This window comes from Pseudophryne corroboree, chromosome 4, assembly GCF_028390025.1.
Source record: "Pseudophryne corroboree isolate aPseCor3 chromosome 4, aPseCor3.hap2, whole genome shotgun sequence".
In the NCBI taxonomy this organism is placed as follows: domain Eukaryota; kingdom Metazoa; phylum Chordata; class Amphibia; order Anura; family Myobatrachidae; genus Pseudophryne; species Pseudophryne corroboree.
Genome location: NC_086447.1, coordinates 900,476,463 through 900,495,962, shown reverse-complemented (window position 1 = coordinate 900,495,962; position 19,500 = coordinate 900,476,463). Strand labels below are relative to the sequence as shown.

The 19,500-nt window shown below is 49.0% G+C and overlaps 1 protein-coding gene across 1 annotated transcript in view; it reads right to left on the bottom strand.

The window, feature by feature from the left end:
* The window catches only part of PLB1 (phospholipase B1), a 191,824-nt gene that overhangs the window by 15,809 nt on the left and 156,515 nt on the right, over positions 1–19,500 (bottom strand). Inside the window, exons 44-47 of the mRNA XM_063919416.1 lie at positions 6,932–6,975; positions 3,950–4,049; positions 1,198–1,249; positions 39–119 (exon numbers count right to left, since the gene is read on the bottom strand). Of these exons, the coding sequence (XP_063775486.1) occupies positions 39–119; positions 1,198–1,249; positions 3,950–4,049; positions 6,932–6,975 (277 nt within the window). The remainder of the gene's footprint in view (positions 1–38; positions 120–1,197; positions 1,250–3,949; positions 4,050–6,931; positions 6,976–19,500) is intronic.

Genomic DNA, 19,500 nt, shown 5'->3' with positions numbered 1-19,500 from the left:
CTGGGTGCGACACAGACGCGGTGTATTCATTCACTTACCCTATTCTGGCAGTACTGGCAGGCATCATTGTAGCCAATGAAAACTGTGATTAGCTTCCAGTCTTCTTCAAAGTTAATAACCTGACAGAGGATGGAACAATACAGCGTCATTTGTACGTCTGCTGCGTGTTTCATGTTATATCATATTTTCCAAAATACTGTGGTTTGTGGGTATTTATCTGCATATACAGCACGTACATCAGCACAAGCAGAGGTGATAGAGCCCTACTGTTGTTGCACTGCTGCGGAAACCCCAATCTACGCAATAGGTGGCTTCTACGTGCAGAGCAATGTCAATGCGTATATGTTACTTTTACTAAATACCGACTTTGTGGTTCCCCACTCTGATGTCCTGGACCAAATTGCTTAGTGTAGTTGCTCTTGGATACAACACAGATCTGATATAATGTACTTGAAACACCAGAGGTAAAGAAAAAACAATGCATTTAGGGGTCTATTCATGAAGCAGTGAAAAGTGTGGAGAACTGAGCCAGTGGAGAATTTGCCCATGGCAACCAATCAGCTGCTCCGTACAATTGTATAGTATGCAAATTATAGATGTTACTTCAATGCTGATTGGTTGCCATGGGCAACTTCTCCACTGGCTCACTTCTCCACACTTTTCACTGCTTCATGAATAGACCCCTTAGTAAAGCTGCTTGTACAAACACAAGAGGACAGGGCCTAATTCACGTGTACGCAATTGCGAATTTATAGGCTACGGAACTGATAATGTTAGCAAGTGAAGCTGACGTCCAGAAATTCTAAGAGATGCCCATCGGAGTCGTCGCATACTCATTCACAATTGCGTACACATTCGCAATCTATACATACTGTACCTCGAGAAGCTTTAGATAGGTGTTAGCGACGCTGAAGCCATGTTTCTATCCATACATGATTGCAGCTGAAGGCAGATACACTCCCCCAATACGGCTAAGACACTCCTGCGTTTTTACTGCCATTCCCCGTTAATGCCCCCAAAATGGTCACTTCCTGACAGCGGGGTTTGTGGGGAGACTTAGGGGTAGAGGGTTAGGTTACTGGTCATTTTGGGAAGGGGGTGGCTTGACCATGTTGGTCATACTTTTATGTACTCGGTAATTGGGCGCTGCGGGACCCTTGTGGCGCCATATAAATAAAGGATAATAATAATACTCACAGTGCTCTCCTTCATCTTCTGTACCAGAGCTTGTGCCTGAGATGTCATGTTCCTAGGCGAGAAAATATAACATGATACAGACTGTAGGTAGCATCTACTGAGGAGAGTCACTATGAAAGGGCCACTTATCTCAAAATAAAAGGCAGCATATTCATGTAAAAGAGCTTCAAGTGGCATTCACCAATCTATATGGCGTTGTTCTCAAACTGTGTGCCGTGGCACCATGGGGTGCCGCAGGACACTTGCAGGGGTGCCGTGTATTGGTGGTCCATTACCAATCAATGTAATAGGCAAAACCAGTGCTGGTGGCTGCCAGTCAGAAAATATGTGGGCAAACAGAAATCTTGTCATTCACCACACAATAGAACCTAAGGATGACATATAAACCCAATTTACTTAATTTAATACTTTTCTAAATTTCTCAATAAGAAACTTTTGGCCTTGGGGTGCCTTGAAAAAATTTCTGATGCTCTAGGATGCCGTGATTCAAAAAAGTTTGAGAACCCCTGGTATATGGAAATGTTCTTATGCACACCAAGTACTTGAGATATTTGACATTTTTGTTCTATTTGCTCTACAGTATATCTAAGTGACAGCTATTATTCTGCATTATCAATCATTGTGTGAATAATGCTGCAGGCTGCGGTGTACTTCAGTGGGATTGATGCCAGGACGTCTGCTGCCTGTGATAAAATATTTCCCCAACATCCACAATCACATCCGATATGTTCTGTTCTGACTAGCTCCTGGCAATTTGAATACATATTAGTGTACATTTATAGATCTCTGCCGAGGTGTAAGCCCACATCCAGCCAGCCAAAGGAATGACGCGAGGGCCTTTTTACACTCACACCAGGAAATATAGGTCTTCCAGACCAGATGATAGTTCCAGGAGGTATCTGACTTCCTTGCTTTTAGTCTGGACCATGTTGTCTGAAAAACTCCCTGGCCTTTAGGATTGAAGCTTTAATAGCCGCACCATTAAAACCAAACTAGGAAAAGCTAGGTGCCAGAAGTGCTGTAGTGGTAGGTGCTACAGAGAAGCTTCTGTCATATGGTTTACCTAGAAGGTCTGGATAGCACAACTTCCTTGACCAGCCTGGGGCCATCAGGATGATGTGCGCCCATTTTCTTTTTACTGTTTTGAATAACCTCAAGTCACCCAGATAAAGGATGACCATCACTCTACTGGTTCAGAGGGGCATGGATCAGCAGATCTACATGGAAAAGGTTTACAGTCATTAGGTCGACAGGGTGAAAAGGTCAACACATGCCAGGTTACTATTCCAAATCGTAGTCCAAGTGGATGGCAAAGTATGAAAAAGTTGATTAAAATGCTAAAACTCTCAAAAAAAAACGGTGTCGACAACATGTGCGTCAACATATGTGTCAACCATGTGAGCCTGTTGACCTTAAGTACTGTCGACCTTTTACATGTCGACTTATTAACTACGTTGACCTTTTGTCTATGTCGACCTAAGACATGTTGTGGTCGACCTAATGACTGTTGACCTTTCCATGGAGACCGTATACCCAGTTCAGGCCACCATCAATTTGGTGAAAACCCTCTGAGCTGTGGTCAGGCCAAAGGGAAAGGCTTGGAATTGAAAATACAGAGACTGTAGAGCAAACCTTGTTGTGCCTACCCCAGATGGGGGCATGCAGGTAGGCATGAATTACCCCTGCACCATGCTGCTCATAACAGACTTCAGCGATTCTGATTTGAATTTGTCCATAGCTGAACATTGAGGGACTTCAGATTGAGAATGGGTCAGAAGGACTCATCTGGCTTCTAAACCAGAAAGAGAATGGAATAAAATCCCAACCCTCTTATGATTCACTGGGACAGGGATTATGACCAAGGAAAAAAACAAGCTTGGAATAGCTTCATTTAGCTCCCACCACAAGAACCCTCAGAGTGGGCAAGGTGCCCGTCATGTGGATGGTTCATGGTCTTGGAGCCAGATAGAATGCTGACCAAGACTGATTACATCTTGACTGGCCTCCATGGGGTACTAAGGCCAGACCACAAGATATGGTATTGCACCTTGGTTGGCCCTGGGGGCGAAAGTAATGAAAGGATGGGCCCAGAGGTTTAGAGGCGGAAAACCACCCTGTAGTCATGGATATATTTTTGCCAACACAATTTCCTTGTAAAGTGGAACGATGTCGGGGTCCTTTTAGATTCTGTGTCAAAGTTCACTACAACCAGTAAGGCAGGAATCAATGCTCCCATGAGGACCGCATTGATGTCAGCTTCCACCTGGTATTCTGAAGCCTCACTGATGTGCTACGGAGTGGTGACATGGGACTGACAGATCTGTGGCCTTCCTTATTTACCCAGGTGGTGGCTAGGATAGACCAGAGTAAAGCATCTACCACCATGAAAATGGTCCTCAGGGTGGAGTCAATCTATCTATCAGTTCTATCCAGGATGGTAGCTGCATTGGAGCTTCCAACTTGGAGGTATGAAATATAGTAGTCTTAGGCAGTCGAGCAGTGGGTACATGGATAGGGATTAAAACTATGTCTCCCACAAAAGATCCTCCAATTTAGGAGAAGAAAGAAAAGAAAGTGTCTGTTATTGTATGTGCAGCAACTACATATTCATGTGCGGGACACCCTGTACCCCGAGAGTAAAGCCTGGGTGGTGAGTATGAGGAGGTAGGTAGGTATATAAGAGTGAGTACTTTTACTGCCTCTCAGACAGAAAGACAGAAGGCTACATATACAATATCATATATTCTCTTACTCTGCCTTGGCACCACTAACTGCCACATTAAACATTTGGTTTTGGCTCCCAGTACCGGTGGAGAATCCCTGTATGTTAGGGTTGAACTTCTTCATTATATCTGAAAGGAAAATTGAGAATAATAAGTGAAGAAAATACAGAAAATAATAACTAATAAGCTGCAATAACAGACACAGATAATAATGACTAATAAGCGAAAATAACAAATTATAATTATCAGGACCAAATCCTGATAATTAATAAATATGACCTATAGCACCATAGCTGGTGCAGAGTGTAGAGTGCTCGGCTGATACAACACACAGTGAGGATGACTGCAGCTGAGAAGCCTATTGTTACAAGGGGTGGAGACACCAAACCATCCCACTAATGGTCTTAGGGGGCAATTCAATTATTTGCACGTATGAGGAGTGGAAAAGGGATACTATAGTAGAGGTACACCTGGGCAGTAGGAGGAGCAGATGCATGCATAGAGATTGGAAAAGGGGTAGAGGCATGCATGGGATGTGGAAAGGGTGGCAGAGGCACTCTTGGGGAGGGGGGCAGGGGCACTCATGCTGAATGGAGAAGGGGTAGAAGCATACCTGGGGAGTGGAGGAGGAGCAGAGGCACATATGGGGAGTTGAAAGAGTGACAGAGGCACTCATGGGGAGGGGGGCAAGGGTGCTCAGGGGGAGGGTGCAGGGGTAGAGGCACACCTGGGGAGTGGAGGAGAAGTAGAGGCACACATGGGGAGTGGCATAGGAGCAAAGGTACATATGGGGAGTGGAGAGAGTGGCAGACGCACTTATGGAGAGGGGGGCAGGGGCACTCATGGGGAGTGGAGAAGGGGTAAAGGCACACCTGGGGAGTGGAGTAGGAGCAGAGGTACACATGGAGGGTGGAGTAGGAGCAGAGGCACATATGGGGACTGGAAAGAGTGGCAGAGGCACTCATGGGGAGGGGGGCAGGGGTGCACATGGCGAGGGGGGCAGGGGCGCTCATGGGGAGTGGAGAAGGGGTAAAGGCACACCTGGGGAGTGGAGTAGGAGCAGAGGTACACATGGAGGGTGGAGTAGGAGCAGAGGCACATATGGGGACTGGAGAGAGTGGCAGAGGCACTCATGGGGAGGGGGGCAGGGGCGCACATGGCGAGGGGGGCAGGGGCGCTCATGGGGAGTGGAGAAGGGGTAGAAGCATACCTGGGGAGTGGAGGAGAAGTAGAGGCACAGATGGGGAGTGGAGAAGGAGCAGAGGCACATATGGGGAGTGGAGAGAGTGGCAGAGGCACTCATGGGGAGGGGGGCAGGGGCGCACATGGCGAGGGGGGCAGGGGTGCTCATGGGGAGTGGAGAAGGGGTAGAAGCATACCTGGGGAGTGGAGGAGAAGTAGAGGCACACATGGGGAGTGGAGAAGGAGCAGAAGCACATATGTGGAGTGTAGAGAATGGCAGAGGCGTTCATGGGAACGGGAGGGGAGCAGAGGCATGCATGGGGGTGGAGTAGGAGCAGAGGCACATATGAGGAATGGAAAGAGTGGCAGAGGTGCTCATGGGGAGGGGAAGGGAGGGGGTAGTGGCACTCATTAGGAGTGGAAGAGGAGCATAGGCATGCATGGGCATGGGAGGAGATAGGGGCACTCATTAGGAGTGGAGGAGGAGCAGAGGCATGCATGGGGGTGAAGTAGGAGCAGAGGCACATATGAGGAATGGAAAGAGTGGCAGAGGCGCTCATGGGGAGGGGAAGGGAGGGGATAGTGGCACTCATTAGGAGTGGAAGCGGAGCAGAGGCATGCACTGGGATGCGAGAAGGTAGGGGCACTCATTAGGAGTGGAGGAGGAGCAGAGGCATGCATGGGGAGAGGAGGGGGTAGGGGCAATCGTTAGGAGTGGAGGAGTAGCAGAGCCACATATGGGGAGTGGAAAGAGTGGCAGAGGTGCTCATGGGGATGGGAAGGGAGGGGGTAGTGGCACTCATTAGGAGTGGAAGAGGAGCAGAGGCATGCATGGGCATGGGAGGAGGTAGGGGCACTCATTAGGAGTGGAGGAGGAGCAGAGGCATGCATGGGGGGTGGAGTAGGAGCAGAGGCACATATGGGGAGTGGAAAGAGTGGCAGAGGCGCTCATGGGGAGGGGAGGGGGTAGGGGCACTCATTAAGAGTGGAGGAGGAGCAGAGGCTTGCATGGGGAGGGTTCTGTTCAGTGTGACTGGGGTGTATCTTCCTGGTTCTATTCTGGCTAACATTTCATAGAATGCACAAAATGATAGCTTTAATCTGATTGGTTGATTTGGGCATCACTTCCCACTTCTCCTATTTAGAATGCCTGAGACATCTCCCCTATAATATTAAAAGCAGTATGGATGAATCAGAGGAGTGGGGGCCCAAACCGGTATCTTGCCTAGAGCCCCATGTGATGCTAATCCAGCTCGCCTCTGCATGCACCACACTCCCAGCGTAGCGTAGCATTGACGTGGAGAAGCAGCACCAACTACTGCAGGTGTAAGAAGCTGCCGACTGTTTCTCCTTCATCTCAGACCAACGCTCCGTGTTAGTGTACCCTGGGGGGGCATTAAAATCACTGGATGATTGGCATTAGGCACCCCCTAGCCACTAGCATCCTAGCCATCCCCCACCCATTCCCACAATGCCTCTCCTATGGGTTTATTGAAAATGTCTTGCTCTGATGGTTTAAATAGATATTAAAGGCATCAGCAATGATTCCTGGATCCCACCAGCCTACATACAGGTAAGCGAATGTTGCGCCATCGGTAGATCCCTCTGCACCCATTGAGGTCTCCTTCAGCATTACTCACATGAGAAATATATATTTGTATAGTGATATAAGTGCCAGGTTCTCCGGAGTGGGCACATGACTTTATGGTATATTTAAATGTCTTGTGAATCCACATGAGCCTACAGCTCCAGGCCATAAGCCATGAACTAGAAACTAAAACTCATTGGGAAAGTCCATATTGTATAATCAACAACCTCATAAAGCTTACTCGGCAGTGTTGTACATGTCTCTAGAGTCCCTTCTCCTCCGATACTAGAATGAGAGGAAAACATCACATTAAGTAGCATATCAAAGGTACGTATGGTCTATAATTCAGAACAATGGAGATTGTGTGTAGCGATCAGGGTAGGCTGACGGAACCATGGGGCTGGAGAGAGAGAGGGGGCGAGAAGGAGAGGAAGAGAGAGACAGAAAGAGAGATGGTTGAGAGAGAGAGAGAAAGAGAGAGAGAGAGAGAGAGAGAGAGAGAGAGAGAGAGAGAGGTAGATAAAGAGAGAGAAGGAGAGGAAAAGAGAAAGATGGGGAGAGAAAAATAGAAAAAAGGAGAGGAACAGAGAGAGGGAGAGAAAGAGAGAGAAGGAGAGGAAGAGAGAGAGAGAGAGAGAGAGAGAGAGAGAGATGGGAGAGAAAGAGAGAGAAGGAGAGGAAGAGAGAGAGAGAGAGGTGGGAGAGAAAGAGAGAGAAAAGGAGGGAGAGAGAGGTGGGAGAGGAAGAGAGAAAAGGAGAGGAAGAGAGAGAGAGAGGGGTGGGAGAGAAAGAGAGAAAAAGGAGGTAGAGAGAGGTGGGAGAGAAAGAGAGAAAAGGAGAGGAAGAGGGAGAGAGGGAGAGAGAGAGAGAGAGAGAGAGAGAGAGAGAGAGAGAGAGAGAGAGAGAGAGAGATGGGAGAGAAAAAGAGAAAAAAGGAGGGAGAGAAAGAGAGAGAAAAGGAGAGGAAGAGAAAGAGAGAGAGAGGAGAGGAAAAGAGAGAGAGCTGGAACATATGCAGCATCTGGCGGCCTTGAGCTTGCTGTGTGTTTGTGTGAATGTGTGTATAGCACCATAATATAAATGGTTTTGTAAAAAAAAAATATATATATCCTGTTTTTTTTTTAATTCAATTCTTTTTTATTGATTTTCAGTTTTTACTTAATCAAAAACACAAAGAAAAAAAACAGCGCAACTCACATCAGAACCCCACCCTCACATCAGAACCCCACCCTGGGAATACGCAGATTCCCATGTCGAGTAGGGACCAATTATCATACTTATCATAGTAAACCGGTGCAGGCTCAACCTTCGAATCGTAAATTATAAGTTAGAATCAATATCACATGGTAGCATATAACTTGTATAACAATGTGCCGTGCATAATCCTCTACGGCCACACTTCTTAAATATTGAGCTAAACGCAGAGCTACAGCACTGACACTGGAGCGGGAGTGGCTGACCGCGGGCGCCAGGGGACAACGCAAACAACAAGAGGCCGTTCACCCGATATAGAATTAAGGTACCCACCCACTCTAACCCCCGTTGTATGTCTAGATGTTCCGGGTCCTAGAGAGCGGGGACTCAAGCCTGCGACCCCACAGGTCCTGATATTTATTCTCCGCTTTTCTAGCTAAGTATACATATTTCTCATGAGAGACTGTATCATTTACAAGTGAGACCCAGGACCGTAATGTGGGCGCATCCCTGGCTAGCCAAAGCCTAGCGATGCACACCTTGGCCAGGCCACACAGATTAATTACATAACGCCTGGCAGGGGGGTCCAGGGCATCCTCCTCCACAGCAGATAGCACACATGTCATCGGGGAGCATATAGACGAGGGAATACCTGTTGACACCAGGGCGTCAATAACACCCGACCAGAATACGGCTACCTTAGGACACAGCCAAATAATGTGCCAAAAGTCCGCATCCAGAGTATTGCACTTAGGACACCTGGAGGAGTGGGTTCCCCCTATATGTCGCAACCGCACTGGTGTCATATATACTCTGTGTATTATAAACAGTTGAATTTGTTGATATCTAGTGGTGGTAGTGGACAATCGTGGAGAACATAAAGCACCCTCCCATATCTCATCAGAGATGGCGCCCAAGTCAGATTCCCACCTGCTCCTGAGAAGGGACAACGGGTCAGAATAGTGAGATCGAAGCATACTTGCATAAATGTTGGACACCAGATGTCCGCTTCCCAGGGACTGCAGGAGAGACTTGACCGGGGAGTCGGCAATCCTCGGAGGAGCTTCGGGAAATTGTGCGTTAAGTGCATGTCTCAACTGCAGGTATCGGTAGAAATGTGAAGAGGGTATACTGTAATCCCGCTGAAGCTGCAGGAAGGACCTCAGTATACCATCGCTATATAAGTGTCCCAGGGACGTCACTCCCCACCTCCCCCACACCGTCCCAGTCCGCAGCGAAGCCAGTTCTGGGAAGCCAAGGGCATTGTTCAGAGGAGTATCCGGGTCAATACCCTGGCCCAATAGGATAACATGTACCTGTTTCCATATGAGGACGGCCTGTCTAATTATAGGGATCTTGGACAAGTTAGGATTCCCACAAAGAAGCATCTGTAATGGAGAGCCGTCAGGGTAGACCCGGAAAAGCATTTGGGAGTGTATAGTGAGAGCATCCGGGGCATTCACCCACTCCCATATATGTGCCAACTGCGCTGCATAATAGTAAAATCGAAAGATAGGGAGAGCTAAGCCTCCCAGCACCTTCGGCCTGGACAGAACGTCAAGTCTCAACCACGCTCTCCTGCTGGCCCATATCAAAGAAGAGAGCAAACTGTCAATCTGTCGAAATATTTTCAAGTTAATATATATAGGGGACTGCTGGAGGACATAAAGGAGTTTAGGCAAGTATACCATTTTTACCAAGTTGACCCTGCCGGTAACAGTCAGGGGCAGAGACCCCCAAACCCTGACCCTCGAGCGTAGATAACCCATCAGCGGCATGATATTAAGGGAAACATAGGTACAAGGGTCATTCGATACCCATATACCCAGGTATTTGAAAGAATCTACCCATTTAAGGGGGGTTTGAATCATGGGGGCTTCCGAGACTGGGCCGCAAAGTGGAGTAATGGTGGATTTGTCCCAGTTAATTTTGAGCCCGGAGAAACGTCCATAGTCAGTTATTAAGTCAAGGAGTTTAGGTAAGGAGGAGACTGAATCGTCCACAAAGAGCAACAGGTCATCAGCGTATAATGCTATCCTGTCTTCTTTTGCGCCGACCCTAATACCCACAAAATCCTGAGAAGCCCTAATCAAACATGCCAGTGGCTCAATAGCAATGGCAAACAGAGTCGGAGACAAAGGGCAGCCCTGCCTCGTTCCCCTGGTTAGGGGGAAGGAGTCCGAAACAAACCCGTTCACCGAGGCTCTAGCCATGGGCTGAAAGTATAACAATTTAACATAATTGATAAAGTTGGGGCCCACACCAAACCTACTCATAGCCTCCCAGAGGAAGGCCCACTCCACTGAGTCAAAGGCCTTTGCGGCATCTAAGGAGGCTATAACGGCAGAGCAGTCCTCCTCCTGAGAAACCTAAAAATGAGCAAACAGGCGCCTCAAATTCACAGCAGTGGACTTGCCAGGCATGAAGCCCGTTTGGTCAGGGTGAATAATTTGGGAGATAACCTGGCCGAGTCTGGAAGCTAAAACCTTGGCCAGGATTTTAATATCCGTGGGCAACAGGGAAATAGGACGGTAGGATTCAACCTTCCTGGGGTCCTTATCTGGCTTGGGAATTACTATAATCAAAGCCTCTGCCATAGACGGGGGAAGCACATTTTGGGCAAAAATTGCATTGAACAACTCAAGCAACTGAGGGGCAAAGAATTTTGTATATTTCTTATACAGCTCTGACGGGATGCCATCAAGGCCAGGGGCCTTACCATCGGGGGAGGCAGAGATCACAGTCTCAATCTCCTCCATCGACAAAGGAGCGTCTAGAAGGGCCCTGGCCTCACTGGAGATACGGGGCAAGTGGACTCCATTCAAGTAGTCACATAGCTCCAGCGGGGAACAGGTCAACCCAGAACTATATAGTGCCTGATAGTATGAGACAAATTCCGCCACGATCTGGGGGCTGCGGTCCAGCATAGACCCAGCTGAATCTAAAATCTCCACTACAGTATGAGAGGAACGATCACCCCTTGCAAGATTGGCCAAATAAGAACCTGGTCTATCCCCAGTAGCATACTGGACATGCGAGGAGAAGAGAAGTCTGTGCTGGGTTTTCCCCCACAGGTAATCATTCCATTCACCCTGCGCATGAAGCCACATCAACTTAGAGGCATCCAAGCCATCCCGCACATATGTCAACTCTGAAGCAACCACCCGGGCCTCCAATTCAGACTCATGTTTCTTAAAGGAGGATTTAAGACTCCCCACCCGCTTAATCAATGTTCCTCTCAAGAAAGCCTTGAAAGTGTCCCATAACAGAGACACATCCATGGTGTCATCATGCATAACGAAGAATTCTAACCAGCTAGCCTCCAAATCAGATCCCTCGCCCATATGCGTCAACCAGAAGGGATTCAATTTCCACACTGCCTGGCCTCGCTGGCAGTTTAAGTCAATATGTAACGATATAGGGGAGTGATCCGAGATACCCCTAGTCTCATATTTAACATTTTGAACTTTGGGCAAAAGCTCCCGGGACAGAAGAGCCAAATCTATCCTAGAGAAAGAAGAGTGAGAGCGTGAAAAACATGAGTATTGCCTCAAATCAGGATTCTTCAATCTCCAGGGGTCGATCAGACCCAACTCCGACACAGTGTCTGCAAATGGGGAATGCCTGGGCCGTGGGTTGGAGGACGCCCCGGACAACCTATCCAAGTCGCGATTTAAAACGTTGTTGAAGTCCCCCATACAGATTACGGCTACGTCAGGAGAGGCAGCCATAAAGGCAGATGCCTTTTTAAGGACGTCATGCGAGTATGGAGGGGGTACATACACAGCCAACAATAACAGAGGGACGGAGTTAATTCTGCACTTGAGAAATACATATCTACCCCATTGATCTGTTTGCACAGAATGAAGCGCAAAGGGAACAGATTTCCTAATTAGGACGACACTCCCCGGGACGCTGCAGTATGCATAGAATGGTAAGCCCAGCCCACCCATGGTTTTTTAAGGGACATAATCTTAGTACCCAGTAAGTGGGTTTCCATCAGGCAGGTTATATCCGAAGCATAGTGCTTAATCTGTCGAAGGATCAAGGAGCGCTTAATCTTGTCATTGATCCCCCGCACGTTCCACGACAGAAACTTAACCAACGCCATAGCAGGGCATCGTTGTAATATTGCAAAGCACCCGCGGCCAGCCACTGCCAGTGAACATCAAAGAAAATAAGCCTGCAGTTAGTTGCAACTTTGACACAGCGGAAAAAAACACATCGCACAGCAAAAAATTTAAACTTATCAATACTAACAGTCCAAAGTAACCCCCACCCCGTATACCACCTAAAACTAGCAGCATACCTGGTTCCCCAACAACGAAACACCCTAATTACTAACAATCCCAACTAAGGCAGAGAGCACCGTAACATACTCCGCCAACACCAACTAGGGTTAAATTCCTATATCCACTAAGGGGGCCAAGAATATAATGACCTTGAGACAGGAGAGTCCCCCAGCCAAACTTAAAACCAAACCGATCCCCCCCCCCCCCCCCCAGACTAGCACCCCCACAAAATAATCGCTTACCCCGTAAAAACTGTATGGCGGAGAGAACACCGAGAGCATAAAGCCCAAGAGCAACATAGAGGCAGCATCAAACAACGCCCATCTCCACAGAGCCACCCCCTCCCAATGAAGGCCCATAAGGGCCACAGAAAGCCCCTACGTGAACAACATAGCAGCACAATGCAAACAGTAGCGTATTTGACTAGCTGAGAAATCACATATATAAGTGCAATCAGCGGCTACCGCTCCCTGAGTCGGAATGAGTCTATCCAGCCAGAATATCAACTCGCAGGGAATCATAAAAAGAAACCATAACCACTAACAACTATACATCCCTCCCAAGACAATGTAACAATAACATAGCAGACATGAAAAAATAAGAATTTACTTACCGATAATTCTATTTCTCGTAGTCCGTAGTGGATGCTGGGAACTCCGTAAGGACCATGGGGAATAGCGGCTCCGCAGGAGACTGGGCACAAAAGTAAAGCTTTAGGACTACCTGGTGTGCACTGGCTCCTCCCCCTATGACCCTCCTCCAAGCCTCAGTTAGGATACTGTGCCCGGACGAGCGTACACAATAAGGAAGGATTTATGAATCCCGGGTAAGACTCATACCAGCCACACCAATCACACCGTACAACTTGTGATCTGAACCCAGTTAACAGCATGATAACAGAGGAGCCTCTGGATAGATGGCTCACAACAACAATAACCCGATTTAGTTAACAATAACTATGTACAAGTATTGCAGACAATCCGCACTTGGGATGGGCGCCCAGCATCCACTACGGACTACGAGAAATAGAATTATCGGTAAGTAAATTCTTATTTTCTCTGACGTCCTAGTGGATGCTGGGAACTCCGTAAGGACCATGGGGATTATACCAAAGCTCCCAAACGGGCGGGAGAGTGCGGATGACTCTGCAGCACCGAATGAGAGAACTCCAGGTCCTCCTCAGCCAGGGTATCAAATTTGTAGAATTTAGCAAACGTGTTTGCCCCTGACCAAGTAGCTGCTCGGCAAAGTTGTAAAGCCGAGACCCCTCGGGCAGCCGCCCAAGATGAGCCCACCTTCCTTGTGGAATGGGCTTTTACAGATTTTGGCTGTGGCAGGCCTACCACAGAATGTGCAAGCTGAATTGTACTACAAATCCAACGAGCAATAGTCTGCTTAGAAGCAGGAGCACCCAGCTTGTTGGGTGCATACAGGATAAACAGCGAGTCAGATTTTCTGACTCCAGCCGTCCTGGAAACATATATTTTCAGGGCCCTGACTACATCCAGCAACTTGGAGTCCTCCAAGTCACTAGTAGCCGCAGGTACCACAATAGGTTGGTTCAGGTGAAACACTGAAACCACCTTAGGGAGAAAATGAGGACGAGTCCTCAATTCCGCCCTGTCTGAATGGAAGATCAGATAAGGGCTTTTACAGGATAAAGCCCGCCAATTCTGACACGCGCCTGGCCGAGGCCAGGGCCAACAACATGACCACTTTCCATGTGAGATATTTTAACTCCACAGATTCAAGTGGTTCAAACCAATGTGACTTTAGGAACCCCAAAACTACATTGAGATCCCAAGGTGCCACTGGAGGCACAAAAGGAGGCTGTATATGCAGTACCCCTTTTACAAACGTCTGAACTTCAGGAACTGAAGCTAGTTCTTTCTGGAAGAAAATTGACAGGGCCGAAATTTGAACCTTAATGGACCCCAATTTTAGGCCCATAGACACTCCTGTTTACAGGAAATGCAGGAATCGACCTAGTTGAAATTCCTCCATCGGGGCCTTACTGGCCTCGCACCACGCAACATATTTTCGCCAAATGCAGTGATAATGCTTTGCGGTTACATCCTTCCTGGCTTGATCAGGGTAGGGATGACTTCATCCGGAATGCCTTTTTCCTTCAGGATCCGGCGTTCAACCGCCCTGCCGTCAAACGCAGCCGCGGTAAGTCTTGGAATAGACAGGGTCCTTGCTGGAGCAGGTCCCTTCTTAGAGGTAGAGGCCACGGGTCCTCCGTGAGCATCTCTTGAAGTTCCGGGTACCAAGTCCTTCTTGGCCAATCCGGAGCCACGAGTATAGTTCTTACTCCCCTCCGTCTTATAATTCTCAGTACTTTTGGTATGAGAGGAAGAGGAGGGAACACATACACTGACTGGTACACCCACGGTGTTACCAGAGCGTCCACAGCTATTGCCTGAGGGTCCCTTGACCTGGCGCAATACCTGTCCAATTTTTTGTTTAGGCGGGACGCCATCATGTCCACCTTTGGTTTTTCCCAACGGTTTACAATCATGTGGAAGACTTCTGGGTGAAGTCCCCACTCTCCCGGGTGGAGGTCGTGCCTGCTGAGGAAGTCTGCTTCCCAGTTGTCCACTCCCGGAATGAACACTGCTGACAATGCTATCACATGATTTTCCGCCCAGCGAAAAATCCTTGCAGCTTCTGCCATTGCCCTCCTGCTTCTTGTGCCGCCCTGTCTGTTTACGTGGGCGACTGCCGTGATGTTGTCCGACTGGATCAGCACCGGCTGACCTTGAAGCAGAGGTCTTGCTTGGCTTAGGGCATTGTAAATGGCCCTTAGCTCCAAAATATTTATGTGAAGTGATGTCTCCAGGCTTGACCACAAGCCCTGGAAATTTCTTCCCTGTGTGACTGCTCCCCAGCCTCGCAGGCTGGCATCCGTGGTCACCAGGACCCAGTCCTGAATGCCGAATCTGCGGCCCTCTAGAAGATGAGCACTCTGCAACCACCACAGGAGAGACACCCTTGTCTTTGGTGACAGGGTTATCCGCTGATGCATCTGAAGATGCGATTCGGACCATTTGTCCAGCAGGTCCCACTGGAAAGTTCTTGCGTGGAATCTGCCGAATGGAATTGCTTCGTAGGAAGCCACCATTTTTCGCAGGACCCTTGTGCACTGATGCACTGACACTTGGCCTGGTTTTAGGAGGTTTCTGACTAGTTTGGATAACTCCCTGGCTTTCTCCTCCGGGAGAAACACCTTTTTCTGGACTGTGTCCAGGATCATCCCTAGGAATAGAAGACGTGTCGTCGGGATCAGCTGCGATTTTGGAATATTGAGAATCCAACCGTGCTGCCGCAACACTACCTGAGATAGTGCTACCCCGACTACCAACTGTTCCCTGGATCTTGCCCTTATCAGGAGATCGTCCAAGTAAGGGATAACTAAAACTCCCTTCCTTCGAAGGAGTATCATCATTTCGGCCATTACTTTGGTAAAGACCCGGGGTGCCGTGGACAAACCAAACGGCAGCGTCTGAAACTGATAGTGACAGTTCTGTACCACAAACCTGAGGTACCCTTGGTGAGAAGGGTAAATTGGGACATGGAGATAAGCATCCTTGATGTCCAGAGACACCATATAATCCCCTTCTTCCAGGTTCGCAATCACCGCTCTGAGTGACTCCATCTCGAATTTGAACCTTTGTATGTAAGTGTTCAAGGATTTCAGATTTAAAATAAGTCTCACCGAGCCGTCCGGCTTCGGTACCACAAACAGCGTGGAATAATACCCCTTTCCCTGTTGTAGGAGGGGTACCTTGATTATCACCTGCTGGGAATACAGCTTGTGAATGGCTTCTGCTGCAGCCTTTTTTCTCTCCCTCTGCCACGGGGCAGAAATGAGGAGTCTTTTGCCCGCTTGCCCTTATGGGGCCTAAAGGACTGCGCCTGATAATACGGCGTCTTCTTATGTTGAGAGGCTACCTGGGGTAAAAATGTGGATTTCCCAGCCGTTGCCATGGCCACCAGGTCTGTTAGACCTACCCCAAATAACTCCTCCCTTTTATAAGGCGATACTTCCATATGCCTTTTGGAATCAGCATCACCTGACCACTGTCTTGTCCATAACCCTCTTCTGGCAGAAATGGACAGCGCACTTACTCTTGATGCCAGTCGGCAAATATCCCTCTGTGCATCACGCATATATATATAAATGCATCTTTTAAATGCTCTATAGTCAGTAATATACTGTCCCTATCTAGGGTATCAATATTGTCAGTCAGGGAATCCGACCAAGCCACCCCAGCACTGCACATCCAGGCTGAGGCGATTGCTGGTCGCAGTATCACACCCGTGTGAGTGTATATACATTTTTAGGATATTTTCCTGCTTTCTGTCAGCAGGTTCCTTAAGGGCGGCCGTATCCGGGGACGGTAGTGCCACCTGTTTAGACAAGCGTGTGAGCGCTTTATCCACCCTAGGGGGTGTTTCCCAACGTGCCCTATCCTCTGGCGGGAAGGGGTATGATGCTAATAACTTTTTAGAAATTATCCGTTGTTATCGGGGGAAACCCACGCATCATCACACACTTCATTTAATTCCTCAGATGCAGGAAAAACTACAGGCAGTTTTTTCTCACCCAACATAATACCCTTTTTAGTGGTACTGGTATTATCAGAAATATGTAAAACATTTTCCATAGCCTCAATCATGTAACGTGTGGCCCTCCTGGAAGTCACATTCGTCTCTTAATCGTCGACACTGGAGTCAGTATCCGTGTCGGCGTCTGTATCTGCCATCTGAGGTAACGGGCGTTTTAGAGCCCCTGATGGCTTTTGAGACACCTGGACAGGCACAGGCTGAGTAGCCGGCTGTCTCATGTCATCAATCTTTTGTAAAGAGCTGACACTGTCACGTAATTCCTTCCATAAGCTCAGCCACTCAGGTGTCGACTCCCTAGGGGGTGACATCTCCATTACAGGCAATTGCTCCGCCTCCACACCATTTTCCTCCTCATACATGTCGACACAATCGTACCGACACACAGCACACACACAGGGAATGCTCTGATAGAGGACAGGACCCCACTAGCCCTTTGGGGAGACAGAGGGAGAGTATGCCAGCACACACCAGAGCGCTATATATATACAGGGATAACCTTATAGAAGTGTTTTTCCCCTTATAGCTGCTGTTTTATTAATACTGCGCCTAATTAGTGCCCCCCCTCTCTTTTTTAACCCCTTTCTGTAGTGTACTAACTGCAGGGGAGAGCCAGGGAGCTTCCCTCCAACGGAGCTGTGAGAGAAAATGGCGCCAGTGTGCTGAGGAGATAGGCTCCGCCCCTTTTTCGCGGACTTTTCTCCCGCATTTTTATGGATTCTGGCAGGGGTTAAAATACATCCATATAGCCCTGGGGGTTATATGTGATGTATGTTTGCCAGCCAAGGTGTTTTTATTGCTGCTCAGGGTGCCCCCCCCCAGCGCCCTGCACCCTCAGTGACTGCAGTGTGAGGTGTGTATGAGGAGCAATGGCGCACAGCTGCAGTGCTGTGCGCTACCTTGGTGAAGACTGATGTCTTCTGCCGCCGATTTTCCGGACCTCTTCTTGCTTCTGGCTCTGTAAGGAGGCCGGCGGCGCGGCTCTGGGACCGGACTCCGAGGCTGGGCCTGTGTTCGGTCCCTCTGGAGCTAATGGTGTCCAGTAGCCTAAGAAGCCCAAGCTGGCTGCAAGCAGGCAGGTTCGCTTCTTCTCCCTCGATGCAGTGAGCCTGTTGCCAGCAGGTCTCACTGAAAATAAAAAACCTAAAACTAAACTTTCACTAAGAAGCTCAGGAGAGCCCCTAGTGTGCACCCTTCTCGGCCGGGCACAAAAATCTAACTGAGGCTTGGAGGAGGGTCATAGGGGGAGGAGCCAGTGCACACCAGGTAGTCCTAAAGCTTTACTTTTGTGCAGAGGCGTATCTAGCACGGGGCGAGCAGGGCACGTGCCCTGGGCGCCATGGCAGCCCCAACAGAGGGGGGGCGCCACCGGCACGGCCCACTCGCCCCATGCGTCAGGGATTCCGCCGGCGCTACCCGCGGCGGTTTCCCTGTCTCCCCGGCTGCTGTGCCTGTCACAATAGACAGGCAGCGGCAGCCAGGAGCCTCCCCCTACTCCCCCCTGCAAAGTGTACGCGATCGCGATCGCGACCGCGGAGGTGCGCGCATGCGCGACCTCGGGGGGGGCGCGCGGCCCCTGAACAGCAGTGAGTGCAGCCTTGCAGGTGAGCGGGGTAATCTTCTTTATACTTCCCTGTCGGGACAGGGGGTGTGGGACATTTTGTGTGTGTGTGTTAAGTGTGTGTGTGGGACAGTGTTCTTGTGGGACAGTGTGTGTGTGTTAATTGTGTGTGTGTCGGACAGTGTGCGTGTGACAGTGCGTGTGTGTTAATTGTGTGTGTGTTAATTGTGTGTGTGTGTGTGGGACAGTGTGAGTGTGTTAATTGTGTGTGTGGGACAGTTTGAGTGTGTAAATTGTGTGTGTGTGTGGGACAGTGTGAGTGTGTATTAATTGTGTGTGTGTGGGACAGTGTGCGTGTGTTAATTGTGTGTGGGACAGTGTGTGTGTGTTAATTGTGTGTGTGTGTGTGTGTGTGTGTGTGTGTGTGTGTGTGGGACAGTGTGAGTGTGTTAATTGTGTGTGTGGGACAGTTTTGCGTGTTTGTTAATTGTGTGTGTGTGGGACAGTGTGAGTGTGTTAATTGTGTGTGTGGGACAGTTTTGAGTGCGTGTTAATTGTGCGTGTGTGTTAATTGTGTGTGTGGGACAGTTTGAGTGTGTGTTAATTGTGTGTGCGTGTGTATTAATTGTGTGTGTGTGGGACAGTGTGCGTGTGTGTTAATTGTGTGTGTGTGGGACAGTGTGCGTGTGTTAATTGTGTGTGTGTTAATTGTCCCGGCGGTTATTGGCGTCTGTAGTGTGCGCCCCGTCCTCCTCCGCTGCCGCTGACAGGAGCGGCGGTGTGCGGCTCTCCCCCTCCCTCGCCGGCTCCGTCCTCCCGTCGTGGCCCTGCAGTGTGTGCCGGTCTCCCCAGCAGCAGCAGCAGGTTAGTCTCTCTCTCCCCCCCCCCCCCCACTCCTCCTCCTCCTCCCCTCTCTCTCTCTCTCTCTCCTCCTGTGGATTGAAGTTTGTAAGTATCATTTTCATTTTTACAGGTACCCCTATTGGATTCTACTGGACAAGTGGACGTGACCAGCGTGGGATGTAGGTAAGTAATCTGTCTCTCATTTTTACAGGTACCCCTATTGGATTCTACTGGACAAGTGGACGTGACCGGCGTGGGATGTAGGTAAGTAATGTGTCTCTCATTTTTACA